This window comes from Camponotus vicinus, unplaced genomic scaffold (assembly GCF_025532165.1).
Source record: "Camponotus vicinus isolate PSW18456_S1 unplaced genomic scaffold, iyCamVici1.0 SCAF_3, whole genome shotgun sequence".
Taxonomy (NCBI): domain Eukaryota; kingdom Metazoa; phylum Arthropoda; class Insecta; order Hymenoptera; family Formicidae; genus Camponotus; species Camponotus vicinus.
In genome coordinates, this window is record NW_028141967.1 from 5187911 (window position 1) to 5206713 (window position 18803).

At 33.7% G+C, this 18803-nt stretch overlaps 1 protein-coding gene across 2 annotated transcripts in view; it reads left to right on the forward strand.

The window, feature by feature from the left end:
• Dachs (unconventional myosin-IXb-like dachs) overlaps positions 1-18803 on the forward strand; it is a 48917-nt gene that overhangs the window by 4650 nt on the left and 25464 nt on the right. Inside the window, exon 2 of one of the 2 annotated variants that reach the window (XM_083093564.1) lies at positions 10299-10831. In XM_083093564.1, coding sequence (XP_082949690.1) covers positions 10495-10831 — 337 coding nt within the window. In that variant the 5' untranslated portion in view covers positions 10299-10494. The remainder of the gene's footprint in view (positions 1-10298; positions 10832-18803) is intronic. The other variant, XM_083093566.1, reaches the window with a different exon arrangement.

An 18803-nucleotide genomic window follows, 5' to 3' on the forward strand; every position in this document is an offset into this window, starting at 1 on the left:
GTTCGTTATCTGCGATACATATCATACACCCATCTCGTAAATTTACCTTGTCTTCACTGAATATCTATGGATCTATTGTCTTTCTCCCTCCTTCTCTCTGTCTCTTTTTCCCTTTCTCTCTCAATTAAATCTAGGGAGTAATTGTTAGAATGTAACAAAAATATTCTTTTATTATCTTATGTAATATTTTGAAACATACTTGACAGCTTTGATTTAAAAAACTTAATATATAACTTATTATATAATATTTATATAATATTTATATAATATTTATATAATATAATATAATATTAATTCGAGTCTTATATTTATTAATTTTTATAATATTAATTTATAAAAAATATATAATAATATTAATTTTTTTTATGAATCTATAAAAAAACATATATTTTCTTAATCGCGAATTTTATAAATACAAATTTTATAAATATATTAATAATAATAATTAATTTTTGAAGATGTTCATCACACTTGGCGCTGCCCAATTTTTCAAAGACTTTATCATCCGACTACTTATAATATACCGCACTGCGGCAAGTCTCATGATATTCACAATTTGAACAAGGAGCGATCGCAAATCGTCTAGCGTGATTACCGCGACCGATAAGAATAGCAATCGAGATGCAAATGCCAGGCTGCCGAAAACGGACAAATCAACGAGCGATTCCACCCTTCGGCCTCGCGAAGAGTGTAGCGATAATTACTACAATTGCATGGAGATAATTCCGGAGCCTCGTAATCGCCGGCGTTGCATTGCTATGTCGTAAATGCAAATGTTGTTAAGAATCTAAGATGGCAGATTAGCCGGTAAAAACTGTGCGTACACTCCGCACACACACACATATACATACACACACACACATGTACGTACATATACACATATATTTCTTCGCGAAGGTGTCGCGATATTATTGTTTGTTTTCTTGCAATTCTTTCAATCTTTTTTATAGAAAAATTATACGGAAATTATTATATAATATTATCGTATTATGATTGTAATTGTGTAAATTGTAAAATATAATATGTATTTAATTAATTAATTAATATTTATTTTATTAAAGTAATATTTGACTAAAATAATGTTTCATTTATATTAAATTTTTCTATTATATTCAAGTAATTTTTTAATGTTAAAATCTTTGATTAATTTGAAATCAATCCTGTCTTAACGAGAAATATCGAAGTCACCATTTATTACAATTTTTCCATCGCGTATCTTTGTATTCTTGAGTTACAAATTACAATCTTCGTAAAGTCCACTTTAAATTTACTAAAGTTCCTTAGCTATTTAGTTGTTCTGCTAAAATTTAGTTCGTTAAAAGCCCTTCTTTTTCAATCATTAAAAACTATTGATGTTTCAAGATTTTCCCTAAAGAATACGTCGTTGAGAAATTATAGAGAAATACATTTTTTTGTAATATTTATATACAGAGTGCCCCGCCAGTTTTGTATTAGCACTTAATGGCCAATTAAATATTAATGGTACAGACACAATAATAGCAAGATACTTTGTATGTGTATTTTTTTAATTATATATATATATATATATATATATATAATTAAATATATATATATATATATATAATATATAATTATATATTTATAAAAAAAATATGTAATTTGCAATTAACAATTACATATTTTTTCTTAAAAACAACTATGTTTTTTTTTACACCAATTAATTCCTCTCATTATTTTGCATATAAAAGTATTAAGGTAAGATAATCGAAAAATGAATATTTTACTAGATATTTTATGATTTATGTAAAATTAAGAAATTATTTCAAGCCTCATAACTCGAAAAGTACTCAATGAAGAAATACTTTAATATAGTGTTTTGGAAAGCTCTCGAGATAAGCTATAAGAATACATAATAAAAAATAGGGAATTCCATTTAAAAAATTAAACCTTCATGTGACATTTTTGCTTATTACTTAATAATTATTGCGAATTTTGTAAAATGGTAAAGGACTTTTCTTCTTAGTTTGACCCAATCTATCATCACTTTTCGTTTGGTCTCTCATGAATCGGACACCCTGTATATACAATTCTTTTTAAAATTTTATTTTACATGTGTAAAATAATTTCCCTTTAAAAGATCCTTCTTTCTTCAATTGCAAGGATCGTAAAATGCTACTGTTTTGACAGGCTACTGCAATGACAGGTAGATTCGTTTCTAAGTAGAACAAACTGTGAAATATTTCAACAAATAAACATGTCACGATTTGACAAGGCACATACTTAAAATAAACAATTTGTGAATATATAAGAGTACGAATGTTTCATAAATGGAAATTATATTTTCCAAGACTCAAATTCGATAACAAGTATTTACAAGCTCGTAATCAAAGTCTTATCAAAATCGATAAAAGTTCTAATCTGACTGTTCTATCGAAATAAATAATTTACTCTATTAGCATGTAAAATACCCCTTAATTTACCCAAGTTTAACTTAATTCGATGTCGATTCAAAGGCAATTCAGTGCATTTAACCACAGTGCATAACTTTTCCTGCGCCTATCTAAAAAAAAAAAGATACTAGGAGAATGTATGGTGGAGTGCAGTCAATGGGAGTTCAAACGAAACTTCGCCTATAATTGCGGATCTGGCTAGGTTCGTACGCGGGAGGAATGCGATCTAAGATGGTAGATTAGCCGGTAAAGAAAAGCCAAGAGATGTACGCGCGGAGCTCGCACGCGTGTAAATATGGAGCTGGTAAATAGGCACCGAGTCTCCTCTCTTCGGGGTCGGACGCTCCGCATGCTCGGCTATCCTTGTACCAGGATCCGCATATATGAACCTCTCCACGAGTCGGTACCCATTGCATGCGTTAAACTATACGTATCGTTATCGTGCCGCGTCGTCGCTTAAAGCCTGCTTCGGCGAGAGCTTCGTTTCGCCGGCTCTTCTGGGCCCGATAAAAGCCAAACGGCAGAACCATCCAAGATATCTCGAATTATTTCGAATTTTAGCAAATTTTATTTTGAGCAATAATTGAGAATAATTTTATTTTTTATTTATTCAAATCTTGAAGAAGAAAGAAAGGAGAGGAATTATTAAAATCCCCGATATGATTATAAATATTGTTCTTAAATTTACATCGACAAAATAATAAAACACTAATTTAATTACCCATTTTTATTAACCAAGTAATTATTTATTTTAATGACTGTTAAATTACATTTAAAATTGTTATTTGTTCGTGCAAGTTAACAAGTATTTGCTAAATCACCGTAATCTTTTTGAGTGCACTTCCTAAGTTTAATTACACTCATTTTGCAATTATAATTATCCGTTATTGCTGTATACTTTATTGCATGCGTCCGATAAAAAAATCTTTTTGCAATAAACTAATAGCTGGCTGGAGTATGTCAAGAGAAAGGGAGCTGCTCGACAGTGAGAGAATAATTATTATTGGCTGCTCGATAAATATTTCGTTGGCTCTCGCTGATGTGGCTGAATTTTTCGATACATCGAAAGCGATGGCGTGTTTTTGTGCCTCTCGCAACCGTGACCTCCCGACCTCGTTCGGTTGGTACACGATGTACCATATAATTAGAGAGTCAGACCGGTGGTGAAGTCCATCCCTCTCTAACTCTACTGCCCTCACTCCCTCTGCCTTCTTCAAGCCCGAAGCTCACTCATCGACATTGAAAACTTCAGGCTTCCTTGGCCTTTGAGAGGACAAAGATTTAAGAGATCCTTAATAATAGATCAATTAAAGAGAGCGCTTCTCCTTTTAATAATATCTTCAAGAGATATTTATTGCTAATTCGTCAATATGTACAGGGTGTTCATGATACTTTGTATACTATACATCAAATCTATTTCACTAACAAAAATATTGAAAAAGAAGGAGAAAGAGTTAAAAAAGAATTAAAAAGGAAGAACTTATTACCCAAGAAAATTAAACTTTAAATGATGTCAAATTTATCATTAATTAATATAACAATATAATAATATCCGGTCTTTTCCATGTTTATTTTTGTTAAATGTAACTCACATTTTTATAAATTATATTTGATACCTATATTTTTAATGTACTTTTAAAAGGACTTGCGAGCTTAAACGAGCTAATGCGATTGGCAAGAAAACAGCATTTAAGCGGGTTCTACGATTACGTACCAAGTTTCGGCGAACCTGGGCAAAGACTTAGGGTTTTAAAGGTGTTGGCGATCGTGGTAGCACCTGTTGCGGTTGAGCCAATTGTCAGAAGAAGGAGAGATCTCCCATCTTGCATGTCATTTACCGATATTTCCCTGGTACAGAAGTTCAATTCCTAATAGATATACAAATAAAAGCCACATTCTTATTTTAAAGATAAAATCTGAAAGGGGTATTTCTTTATGTTTAGAAAATATAACAAAAATATAACAAAAATACAACAAAAATATAACAAAAATACAACAAAATACAACAAAAATATAACAAAAATATAACAAAAATATAACAAAAATACAACAAAAATATAACAAAAATATAACAAAAATATAACAAAAATATAACAAAAATATAAGAAAAATATAACAAAAATTTCGTTTGATTGTAGAATTACATTAATTTTCTGGCTAAGCATTTAAATAAGATAATGATAAAGAACATTTTCTTCTTCTGCCGTTCTTTTGCCGCACAGAACAGTGCTTTTAATTCATCCAAGTTCTAAGTATAACTGACAAGTCCATCTCCGAAATGAAAACGATTTTATGCACGATCAAGTTGCTTGCTAGTTGATGCAAAAGCGTCCGCAGGTGGAAAGGACGCAAGAAAAGAGAGGACTGATAATAAAAACTGATGACATACTGTCGGGAGCAGCGCGAGCTGTAAAAAATTCCGGGTATGATCCGACTTATTTATTCCCGCGCGATTTCTCGAGATGTCACGTGGACGGGAAGAGGATCTGCGCGGACTGGGAAGGGGGGGAACTGGGGTGGATACATCTCTTATATTTTCCATGGGTAGACTCAGCGTAACTGGAATTTTAATTAAGCTTTTCTGCTGTTGCTGAATCTCAGTTCCGGCAGAATGCTGGATACCGCAGAAGGGATCTACCGGGTGTCTTTAATCTTTTTGCTCTTTCGAAAATCTATCCAAACTTTTAATTCGATAAACGGTTTTACTAAAAAGTTAATAATGTTTTAATTGAAGAGATCTATTTTTAACTATATTTGATAACTTTAAACAAGAGATTATCAAGAAAATGACCTCCAATTGAGAAAATCATTTTAAAAAATGTTAGGTTAGGTCGAAATATTAATTGAGTAAACTCTTCCTCTTCTTTCGATCTTGCAGTTTTAAATATTTTAAGCAAATCTTGTATACACATTTTTTATATCAGAAGCATTTCCTTGCAAAAAAATATTTAGTAATAAAAATCAAAATTGGCTGAAAACTTTTTGGGACATCCTGTATACGTGAAACGGTGATTCAGAAAAAAAATCGCGAAATCGATCCATGAAAGAACAGAGATGCAGACACAACAGCACGCTTACAATGTGTGGAAGGGATACACACAATAATACATGCGTCAAACGCACACGCACGCGTGACTTATTATTAGTGTTCATCCCCTCCAGTGCCAGCATATCCTTTCCAAAGGCTACAAACGTGCTATTGCGTCTGCAATCTGGTATCTTTGCTCGTGAATTTGCCGGGAGCGCTGGGGGGGGGGGTATCGCGACGGTCCATCATCGAAATCTTTCGCGATAACCGGCAAACGACCCGTGGTGTCGGTGCATTATGAACACCCACAACGTGAGAGAACCGACCGCAGAGCTAACGGGGTGCAACACGAGCACCACGCGCGTATTATGATGGAGCAAAAAGAGCACACGCGTGAGCGCAGCATCCACGAAAGTATCGGGTACGTGCACCACACACACATATACACATACACGCACACAATGATGATGACGCGCCAATGTTACATTGCTATTACTTAGCGTCCACCCCACCGGTCCTCCAAAATACTGACGGTTCCGTTGCGGGATCGTAGGTCACGAGAAAGTTACCTCCGAATGGTACCTCCGAGATCCGCGAGAACAGCCACGTATATTTCTGAGCGTGGGAACATTTTTTTGCTGCTGCATCTCTCTCATTATATCGTGATTTATTACAATTATATTTTTTTATATTACAACTATATTTTTTAAAGTATATTTATATTATATATAATATTATATAATATACATATATATATTTTTTATTTAATATAAAGTATATAATATTATTAAAAAATGAAATAGCAAAAAATAAAAATAAGAAATAAAAATATCTTATTAATTAAAAAATTTTAGAACCTACGTATATATTTTTTCTAAACAAGAGAAATGTACATAAAATGCTACTAATGATGCAGACACTTATCCCTTCCTCATATAGAAGAAAATAATTTATATAGACAAAAAGGGGGCATTGCGCGGTCTTTGCACGCGAGGGGTACTTCTAACCTCCATCCCCCGTTCCCCTTTATCCCGAAAGATATGGCGTTTGGGAGAAAGAACGGGATGATAGACGATCCGATACGTTCCCACGCGCTCTCGCGGATACGAGTGAGGGAGTCCGGGGTCCAGTCCCCCATCCCCCGTAGTGGGCGGTTGTGAGGCCTCGGGGGCTCAACTGGGCCCCCTAATCACAGGCTCGCTCTCGCACTCGTACGCAGAATGTACGCGTCCGTCTTAAACGCGCGCGCCGACTAAAAGCCGAGTTATGTGAGCGCTCTTAAATGCACGTTGTTGATCTCTCGTTCGCTCTCCTTCTCTCTTTCCCTCTTGCTTTATCTCCCCAGATCTGCCTACATAGGGTGTAGCAAAAGTCTCGCACAGTCACAAATCCCCCCGACAAAATAGCGCTTGTATAAACTATGCACACGTGACGTTTCGGTCAAAAATTAAACATGACTGATGAGATGTTGATGCGATAAAAAAATATTCGATGTAGAGGCAAAAATATTTCGACTGTACGTCGGATCCATCGCTCATATGTGAAAGTCGCTTTACGGGCGAATGCGTCCGAGCCAGATTCGTCGACAATAAGGTTTATCGGCGATTAAACGCGATTAATTACAGTCCGACGAGCTTGCGTGTCGACCGATCGTCGACTAGCCGCTACCGGTGCTGGCTTGTCGCGATTCTTTCGTCGCCAAATCGACCGCATGTTATTGTTAATTAATGTCTCGGGCCCGCTTTGCGTTTCCGCGATTCTCGAGTATTACGAGGCAAGTCTCGGCGATTGCCTTCGTCGCAAGTTCAACGCACTCAACAGTGTATATCAGATCTTAAGAAAAAGGACAGCTTGTAATAAATCGTGTGTGCAATTCTTTAAAATTTAAAAATAAAAATAAAATTGCTTGGAAAAATAATTTTTAATAGTTTGAATAAGAGTATAATATGAAGGAAATTGAGAGGAAACAAAATATTTATTTTTAAATAAAAATTTATTTTGAAAAAGTTTATGTATTCAGAAAAAAGAAAATATGAAAAATGGTGTTTTAAAATATTTTATAACATATATATTTGGAAAATATTTTTATAAAATACACATATATTTATAAAATATTTTTTAACGCACAGAAACTAAAATATAAGTTAAAACGATAACTCATACCTTCCATCGTACTATCATATTTTCAATAAATAAAACATTAAAATTTGTGCTTCCTCGTTGTTTACGCTGCACATAAGTTTCTAATTTTTTTATTAATAATTTTTTTTAAATTAAAAAAATGATCCAATTATATTAAACGTTGGCAAAACCGCTGTATCTCTTGATGAAATTAAATTAGAGTTGACTAAATTGCAATAGTCGATAATACGAAAAATTGCAATATAAAAAAAGAGTTAAACGAATCGTGTGGGATTTTGGGGAACAAGTTTTTTAGACGGAAACAACATCGTTAAAATTGCGTTTCGTTTCATCGCAGAAATTGATAACCCGATTTACACGTGCGCGTGGATCATCAATGACGCCACGAAAATGTGCGATAATGATGATAACCGGTGGTGGTGGTGGTGGTTTGCGGCATCGTTATTGTGTCATTGTTGGCCGGTCATTCTAAAATGGAAATGGTCATGCTGTTAAACGGTGCCATCGTCTCCAATAATCCCCTAGAAATCCGCCATAAACTCCACGAGCGACGCACCGTTTTAGGCGATTCATAAATGTACGAGGTTTCTCGCAAAATATTTTAAATTTCTCCATTTTATTTCTATTACAATTGACTTGCGACGAGCTACTCCCGGCAAACCTTGAAGTATCTAAATCGCCTTCTTTGAAAATATTATCACTCCAAGAGCAATTGATAAGATATCTCGCGATAAAATCCAGATCTTGAGAAAATCGGTCGGGAATTTTTCTCCACCCCTTATAATCCCGATGATACGTATTTAGACCGTGATGGCAGAAACGCGCGACTTCCGGTGTCGCGCTAGCGGAACAGATGATACGATGTCGCGACGATAGAATCTACGACTGGATAACAGAACCCTAGGGACTTCCCAGTTCGATATCTCGTTCAAGTGAACGTATATCTAACGCACTACAAGTCTCTTGATCCGGGAAAACAACAAGTTGCTTCGAGTATTGGTACCTCTTCGAGAACATCGAAGCTATCGCTATTCAAGATCGATGGATTGTAGAGCGGTTCGAGATCGTTTGCCGAGGATTTCTCGCGTGACCAAGTGCGAACATGTCGAAGTAAGTCGCGAAGCTGTGCATGAAGAGGCAATCAACTGATCGATCTTTGATACGTGTTCGGTAACTGCGATATGATAGATTTACGGATAAAATGTATGGATATTTTTTTTTAGAATAATGATTACATAAATTATTAAACAGGCCGGGAGTTTTATCTGTCAAAAAAAAAAGAAGTAGGAAAGATAAGAAGCGAATAAAAAAGTAAGATGTACACAAGAAAGTGTTACTTTTAACGAAGAGTTTAAAGGCATGATTGATCTGTTGAATCCTGCATAGTTCATCGGTGGGAAACGATCGATCACGTCACCTCAGCTAAACGAGAATTAAATAAAAGTGGGAAGATCTTTATGTATGAAGAGAAGCAAAGAATAATGAAAAAAGGGATAAAAAAAGAAACAAAGTAATAAATGGGAAAGTATTAATAATCTTTCGCTTCATATTTTGTATGTAACTGGTGTTTGCTGATCAAACTACCAATTTATTTAACAAGAATCTTTGAAAAAAATTTTAAAAACGGAAAGTTTAAATAGTATAAATGAGAAGAGCGATTAAACAGGATCTACAAAGTTAAAAACTTATCAGAAAGTTAGACAGAAAAAGGAGATGTAAATGTAACGATTATTTCGAGTTGTTTGAAAGAAAATCTAATTAATCAACATGCTTGAATATAATATAACGCTGCATAATCGATAGTGAAATAAAAAGTGTATTTAAAGAAATCAAGTTACTGACTGGACATTCGCAGTATTTTATGCAATAAAATTTTAAAGAGAAGCAAGCCTTGTTGATCAAATGTAGATTAATCAATTTTGTTAGTTTTTAGCCATGTGATAAATATTTACATGGCTTATCACTATGCACGTTTATTATATAATTATTATATAATTAACATGCTAAGCGTGTGGATGTAATAATTTATACATAAAAGAAACAGTAACTCTCTACATTAGAGAATTATCTGGGTAATCGTTATTTTAAGAGAACATGCAATTAATAAATAGGTAATTTGAAATGATAAAATACATAAAAAAATAAATAAATAATCGTATTCTAGCAAGACGATTTTTCTATGCTGAAAAAATTAATTAAGATTTAACTAGAAAGAGAGAGAGAGAGAGATTTTTTACATTATCTATTTTTATATAGATAAATTTTATTAATATATTTTATAAAGATATTTTATTAAAATATTTTATGGATTTTATTAATATATTTTATATTTTATTAATATATTATGTAGATAAATTTTATTATTCAAAAGATAGGAATTAAATAAAAACATAAATTTATTATATAAAGGAGATTGAAGTTTGCAAAAAATTAATTTATGTACTGTGACTTATATATTATATGTATAATTATGTGTAATTCCATAAATAAAAATATTAAAAATAATAAGTAATAAAATAATTCCTTCATAGTCCTTTTGTTCGTGTCCGAACATGGTGATCTCTCTCTTTCATATACCTGTGTTGCGCACCAGATTATCACACGTATAATAAAATAATAAAGAATATTAAAATGAAAATAATAACAATATTAAATATTTTTATATTTATAAAAATATTTCTTAAACCTTTAAGTATAAATTTTTTTCATCTACTAAGTCACCAATAGGACGAAAGATACGCAGCATCCTGTTATCGGAGATTAAAATATATCTCCGAAAAGCTTCATGCAAAAAACTTGGGCCAGCTAAGGCGGCCATAACTGACGTATAATAAGAAGTGAATCCTCTTCGTCGTGATAATCACGAGAGCAGGGAGATCCCGTGGGAATCTTGCGGCTTCTTACGGGGTTAATATGTGCCTGGGACGCGTGGGAGGTCAGGGCAGAGGGACTTACGGTGGCAAGTGCTGCAAGGAAGACGCCATCGGGATCCGAGATCTTTCCGACCGACCTGGAACGGGCTCTCCCGCGGAAATGGGTATGCTTCTACCCGACGAAACTTACGAGGCAAGATCCTCCAACGCCCTGATCGCGGACGTGGACGAAATTGAGGCTGCCAAGGCGCTGGCGGCTCTTCGCAGGTGCGACGAGTTCCTCAAGAGGCACGGCATCCGGCCCGAGTTCTTCTGCAGGCATCGAGAACGCCTCGCTCTTCAGGCCTGGCTGCTGAAAAGGTCCCAGATCTACTCAGGTAAGTATTCAAGAGAAAATTTTCTTTATATATATGTATATATGCATAGGGAGAGATGTAGAAGGAGAGAAGCTCAAGCTCCCCTACGCGAAGATTAAATAAGAGATGATTTTCCATATCTGGTCTGATGATCTTCCACATCTGACACGATGGAATGTTGAATAGTTATGTCAGATTCTATAATAAAGAATATATTTCTTTATCAAATTCTCTAGATAATAATCTGTTTCCCAACAATTATAAAAAAAAATTTAATCAAATTTACATAAATGAACATAAATGAACCTAACCCTATAGGTGAAAGATTGATCGTATTTTTCGATTCGTATCTCTTCGTATTTGCTTAAAAAAATCTATAGATATTGAAGAAAGCTCTGCCTGTGCTCAGACGCCATAATAAGTGAGAAAAATGCAGATGCTCCTTTTAGATTAGGAAACATTGAAAGAGGAGTACTTAGTGTCCTTGCCAAGTTATTATTCAGCAGACTAGATTGTATCAGGAAACTTTTATTCACGGCACGTTCACAGTTTTTTCATACATATACATTCGTAATTATATCTGATTCGCTTATTCCGAGTACCTGGCGCGAGATTATTAAGACCGCGACACGCGCCGAGATCAACAACAACTGCATTATCTTGGCAAGTTGCGAAACGGAGTACCGAGCTCCCGCCACTGTTTTCGCAGATTATTCCGTCTATTTCGTCTGTTTACACGCGCGGGATAACTCTCGCCCCCTTTCGTCGTCTCTCTTTCTCCCGGGGGCGCAACTTTCCTCATGCAACTTGCTCCATTTCTCTCCTACAAATCGCATTGCGGAGCGTCTCGTATACATGCATGCATGCATGCATGCATGTAAGAATACGAGCCGCACGCTCGCCGCTATTCCTTGCATTCCCGTTCCAATAAAGGATGCAACCCGCGAGCGTCCGCGGCCAATCTACCGAAGGATGAAGGATGACGTACAGGGTCCTTCAAAAGTCCTCGCTGTCCCTTATATTTCAATGATGTATGATGAAAGCGCCATCTAATGTCACTTCAGATACTTATTACCTTGGAAATTAATTTTTTCATAATAAAATATTTATTATTATTATTATTATTATTATAAAAATATTTATTATTATTATTATAAAAAAATAAAAATATATTTTAATCATTTTTTAAGAAAATATTTTAATATTTAATATTATTATTTTAATATTATCTTTTAAAAATATATTTTAATATTTAATATTATTATTTTAATATTATTTTTTAGAAAAATAATTTAATATTTTTTTTATAATAAAATATTTTAAAATATTATATTCTACGTACATGTTCATTCTGGTATAAATAATTTGTTCCAATAAAAATCCTTCAATTAAACTCCGAGAAAAATTACTAAACATCTAAAGAATCAATTCCAAGTTTGTTAGTTTTTTTTTTCAAAAATTAATCGACGAAATTAAAAGATACAATTCTCATGTACTTGAAAAACTTTATACTTGAAGAAGCCCTTTGATTCTCAATATTATATTAATTACATACTTTCGAACATTTATAATTAATTTCTCCTGACAAACAGCTTATCTCTCTCTCTTTCTCTTTTAAAAAAAAAAGGTAAAAAATGTCTGCGATATATTTTGCATTGCACGATACTGTACACACGTTGAGAGAGAACTATAGCGGACGTTAGTATCTACTTCAGCTATCATCGCTGCGAGAGTCGACAGACTCTCCGCGAGAATCCACAGAGATCATGCTAGAGTGATCTAAGAGCGATCGCTGAATAAGTTCTTCTCGGACGATCGAAATGCATTCCGAATGCACCGAAGGCATACGCGCCACGAGTCAGCCTCGGCGTGGATCCAGATGCAACGAGGTATACGGGGTCCAGAACTGGCAGATACGCAATTCGCGATCGCAATAAATCAACGCGCAACCTAATTAACCGACGGACCCTATAATAGGGTTCATTATCGCCCAAGTCGCTGCTAATTATGTGAACACACCACCGTGTCTGTCTTCGTCCTAAGAGTAGGCTTAATCTGGATTTATCATCGGACAACGATTTCAAACTCTTATAACATCAAGCAGATTACTTTCTGCGTGTCTCGAGGCGAACCTTTAAGAAAAACTTGGGGATAAATTCACTAATGGGCTTCGTCAGCTTCGTCGGAAACAGAAACCTAACTTGGGAGACGCATCGAAATTCATAAATAAATCGCGTAGACCGTTGATAGAGCTCAATTACATTATCGTTTTGTGTATCCATGTAAGAACAGAGGCACACATGGTGAAAATTAGCAGTTAATCGCTAAATATATGGCCGACGTGTGTAAATCATCGGAAATATCGGTTTTCAATATGCTCGTTAACAGACCTTTAATACATATTGGGATCGATGGTGTTACATAATTATATGCGGTGTAAAATCGAATTTCGAACAAACGTGTCAATTAGAATGTCTCTATTTTTTAATCACGTTACTGAAAATTAAATCAATCACCATATCAATTTGCACGCATACTTATATGCACATATTATAACATAATTCTTTACATATACAGGTATATTATACATATAATATTATATATAAATAATTATATAATATTGTATAATAATTATATAATAATTACATAATAATTATATAACAATTATAACAATAATAATATATATAACAATTATATAACAATTATATAACATATAATTATTATATAATAATTATATAACAATTATATAACAATTATATAACATATAATTATTATATAATAATTATATAACAATTATATAATAATTATATAATTATATAATTATATAATAATATATAAATTTATATATATAATTAAATTAGTTGTTCAGTACATAAATTATATAATTTACGAATATAACAACTTTTGTATATAACATTTGTATGACGTTTGTACATTTTAATAGATTATTCCGATGAAATTAACTTTCCGCTAAATTTTGAAAGTTTGGCTTATATTTTTTGCTCCATCTCTCTGAGCTTAGTGCCGCGAACAGACGATCGTAAAGTTCGCTCGTTATATTTTACGAACAGAGGAATAAAAGAGTTTTTACGCATTGCTTTTATTATTTAAGAGGAATTCTTTGTTTCCGGCGACGATTCACCATCATCTCCTATCGCAAAGAGAGAAACAAAAGTTGGCACGATAATAACATCGCAATAATTGTATTGGTTTTATGTAGGTTTTTTTATTAAATTGCTGAAAAAATAAGTAATTGGCTGGTTTAAATTATCATGTAGAGCGAATATATGTAATAAGTATGTTACATTATATCGAATAATGTACAATGTCAAAAAAAAGTAATTAACGGTTCACACTTAGAGAAGAATTGAGAATTAAATTCACATAATATTATAAAAGAGGGGAAAAGTATATATAATGCTATTGTATAAAAGCACAAGAAAAGTTTATTTAAAACGTATAAGATAAAAATATAAAAATATTGTTAAATTTTGACAGATGACAGATTCAATAATCCTCATAGATTCTTCAAGAAACACACCAAATTTACTAAACAAAATATAAAAAAAATTATCTCTTTAATTTACATTTAAAAAATAGCACTTTTAAATAAATTAAATTTCAAATGATGTCAATTTGTACAATTTTATTTTTTAAGATCGAGTAGATTTCTCATATTTTTATAATAAAGTCATATATATGAATACCTCGCGACTTATTTTTAAAATCTAAGATTATTTCGCCAAATAATACCAATGCGATTTTGAAACGCATGTGCAACTAAATAGCATTAGGGACAATTTTGACCCAATTACTCCGATTTTCCATTTAATCTATGGGTGGATGGAGAGCGAGGAGGGGAATATGGGTGGGGAGGAGGGTTGGAAATTTTATCGGGATTTATTAGCCGCGGGGAATCGACTAGGGGGTTCGTAATGACCGAGGCATTACTAATGGGGCGAGGTGGAGGAAGGAGGCAAAAAAGGGCGGAACTGCCTGCCAACGTAACAACGCCGCTGATGCAAAAGCGAACAAAATGCCGTCAGGTGTTGCCCCCATAAATCACTGCGTACGTACGTACCACCTTCCTTTCGGTCTTCGTCGCGCCGCTCCGATGCATTCGATAAATAAAACATGCGGCGCGAAAAGGCCCGCAAAGTGTATCGATTGGTTCTACCAGATAAACGTTGTATAATGCCGCGTATTATTTCTATTTCGAAAAGGACAGAGAGAGAGAGAGAGAGAGAGAGACACGTTTTCCCTGCATCAACTTTTGAAATATGCAAGGTGAGCATTTAACTTTCTCTCTTTTCAAGTAATAACGTTATAGCGTTAAAGAAGCTCTCTCCAGGAATAATTTAAAAATTTTTCCAACATATATCATGTACATATATCAAGGAAAATTGTATAATTCTCGTTATTTAATCAGCGTCTCGTTAATAATTAAATTTCATTGCTTCGATTAGAGAAGATGTAATTTTCTTTTCTTGATTCTACCAGGATTTAAATAAATTGTTTTATTTTTTATTTCTACAAATCTCTTGCGCAAAACTTGACGTTCTCAGCCATCGCTCAGGGCGCGAGGACATCCTAATCAATCGCGACGATCGCGTGAGAGACGAGAATAACGCGGAACTTTGGCATCGCATTAATTACTGGTCGCTAACAATGGCACAATAATTAACAATTACGCGGTTTGATAATTATATACTGTTGGACTGAGTTATCACGTATCGTTTGCCGTCCGTGTGAATAAGTGTACATGATTTTGCAACGAGAGCTGTCATCACGTAGATAGCACAAAGGACAAGAGGATTGGAAACCAGCTGGAAATTTATTAATTTTATTTTTATTTTAATTTTATATATTATAAATTAAAGAAATTATAAATTAAAAAGTTGTAGATTAAAAAATTATAAATTAAAATTGTAAATTAAAAAAAATTATAAAAATTAAGTTGTAAATTAAAAAAATATATAAATTAAAATTGTAAATTAAAAAAAATATAAATAAGAAATTTAAAAGAAACAAAGAATAGAGAGGAAATAGGTTATTATAAAATCTGATAAAAAAAAATATAAATAAGAAACTTAAAAGAAACAAAAAATAGAGAGGAAATAGATTATTATAAAATCTGATAAATTTTCAAAGTGCAACGCATTTTTCTGTATTTTACAGCGACACGTTTTTGTATCGCATTATTTAAATAAAATAGTAAAATGAATCTATCGATCACTGATGGCACCCAGGCATTCAGGTGTTCCGAGTCTAGTATCTTAAATCCGCCAATTTAACTTCGTCTATGAAACCGGCGTGCCTTCTTCTTTAGCAAGAGGCAGGCTCCGCAAAAAGCGCGCCGAGCCTTGATGCAAATTTATGTTAACAGCGTCGGCGAGTGTCTCTCTCTCGTATATTTACAACACTGTCGCGGGTAGGAAACGCAATCGGGGCGCTGCCTCAACGCGAGCACGCACTTTTATACGCGTATTATATATGCGTCCGTATGTGTGTATGTGTGTGTGTGTGTGTGTGTGTGTGTGTGTTTGTACTCGTTATAATTACTATTATATTTAAATAAAGTTACGTCTCTTGTAATCGTGTATAAACTGCTCCAGAAACTTTTTCGTTCGCTAATTTGAATATTACTTTAGGACCAAAAAAATTCCCACGTGCAAGTAGGACACACATACACCCACGCAAACGCGACACGTGCGTACGTTCTCGGGAAGGCGAGAAAATCATTATCGAAGTGAGCGAGAAGAACGAGAACTCGGAGAAGCGCGAGCTTCTTGCAGGTGCGCGACGTCCTGTGTATCGTCCCCTCGGTTTAATTAAATTCTCGGAGAAACGGTGGCTCGGTTCGCCCCCTTTCCTCACCTTCTCCTCTTTTTTTTTGCACTCCCGCGCGTCGACGCACGCACGCGCACACACACACATACGCACGTATGCACGCGTTGCGCTTTACTAATTGACGGATGAATTAATTAGCGCGAATGATCGATCGCGCCCGCCCACCGTTAGATTTATTTTCCGTCGAGGCGGACAACGATATGCAATGTCGGCGCGAGATCATTCGATTCTGTGATTCGGTATCAAAATAAGAGAATAATTATGACAGTGTTTTCGCAAAGTGAACTGAGCAAAAGTAATAGAAAGAGCAATATTGATATAAAATAAAATAGTGATGCTATTCTTTTCATGATTATAATTAATTTTTGAGATTTTGCGATTAATAAATCTCTCTTTAATCATTTTTCAGAGTATCAGAATAATTAAATAATAGTAAATTTAATAATAATAATATTAATAATAATATTAAATAATAATTAAATAATTAAATAATTTTTCAGAAGTATTAATTTTTCAGATATCTAATCTGTTTTTTTCTGACACTTGTAATTTTTCGCCAATTCGTAAAAATTACATTAAAATATAAAAATGAGATTTCTAAGGTTTTTTGTGGGAGGAAATGACAGGATTCAGAGATCGAAGCGTTTTTATGATTGCGCGACTGTCAGGTCGATTAAAAGAAGCATCTCGTTAGCGCTATAACGAGGTGTCGGCGATCCGATGACAACGAAAGAAAGGCCGGCGAGTTGGTGAACAATGCGCAGATATAATACGGTCGTCGAGATCAATCTCTTAAGCGCGAACGAAAAGAGACTAAAAATCTAGAATTTTAAAGAGCAGATAAATTTAGAAAGGTCCAAGTTTATTCGATTATTTTTTTATCAAGTTAGATTTGACAGTTTCGGTTCGATAAATTAATTTGAATTTAATCGTATTAGCTACTAATTAATGGTTTAATTTGCACTCAGAGAGATTCGTCTATTATTATCTAGATTATCTATTTGTCTAGATTATTGTTATATTTATTCCGTATTATTTTTAGATAAGTCAGCGCGATAAGAGATCCAAGTAATTTTGATACTCGTAGATCTCTCGGGGGCTGCGAAAATGACGCGGCGCATATAACATTACGATAGATCTGTGATTTATATCCGCACACAGCAGCGCTCGAGACTCGGCACCATTTGCGGTGTCAGCAGTCTACTTATTGTTAGAAGCAATAAGACGTGCCGTGAGAACGTGACGCGTTTCTCTATCGCGCGTAGATCGCTTTTGTACGCTACGCGTATTAATCAATATTAATACTCGACCGAAACAGAATAATAATCAACCGTGATCATAAATCAGGCTCTCCTTTTTAATCTCGAAGATTGACTCCAGGTCGGGGATGAACTTAATAATTCAGACATGTTTCTTTCAAAATTCAGAGTTTAATTTATATCATATGTATGTATTTTATAATTAAAAAAAATTATTATGTATATACACAAGGTGTTTCGATAAAGATGGACAATCTCTTGTAATTTAGGAACTTATGGGGTTATTTTGCCTTGCAAAATACACTTATAAGTTCCTCTATAAAATTTTCTTTCTAATAATTATTTTTATAATGAAATAAAGGTCACTAAAATAACGTGACAGATTTTTGAGAGTGAATCAGGAACCACTTATAAACCTTTTAATTTACAAAATTTTGAAGCGGGTAGATTTTTTATTTTTAAATATATTTTTAGATGTTTTTTTAATATGATTTCGATTTTTCTCTTAAAATATTTTTCTAAAAAAAAAAGTATTTTTGTTTTATTTCGTCACAATCAATTGTTCTCAAGAAAAACACAAAAATAAATGATGACGATGATAAAAGATACGTTGTAGAAACAAATTTTATAAAGAAACTTATGGGATTATTTTTATTCTATCACGAGATCCATCTTTATCGAAACACTCATACTTATTTGCTTGCAGAAATTTTTAAAACCTGACGAAAGAGAGAGAGAGAGAGAAAATTCTTAAGCAAAATATTAATTAAATCGTTGATAAAAAAACTAGTCACATGCATCGTCGAGATTGGAGCCTTCATTGTAAAAAAAGTATAGAGTTATTTTTATTCTATCACAAGAGACTACCCATTTTTATCGAAACA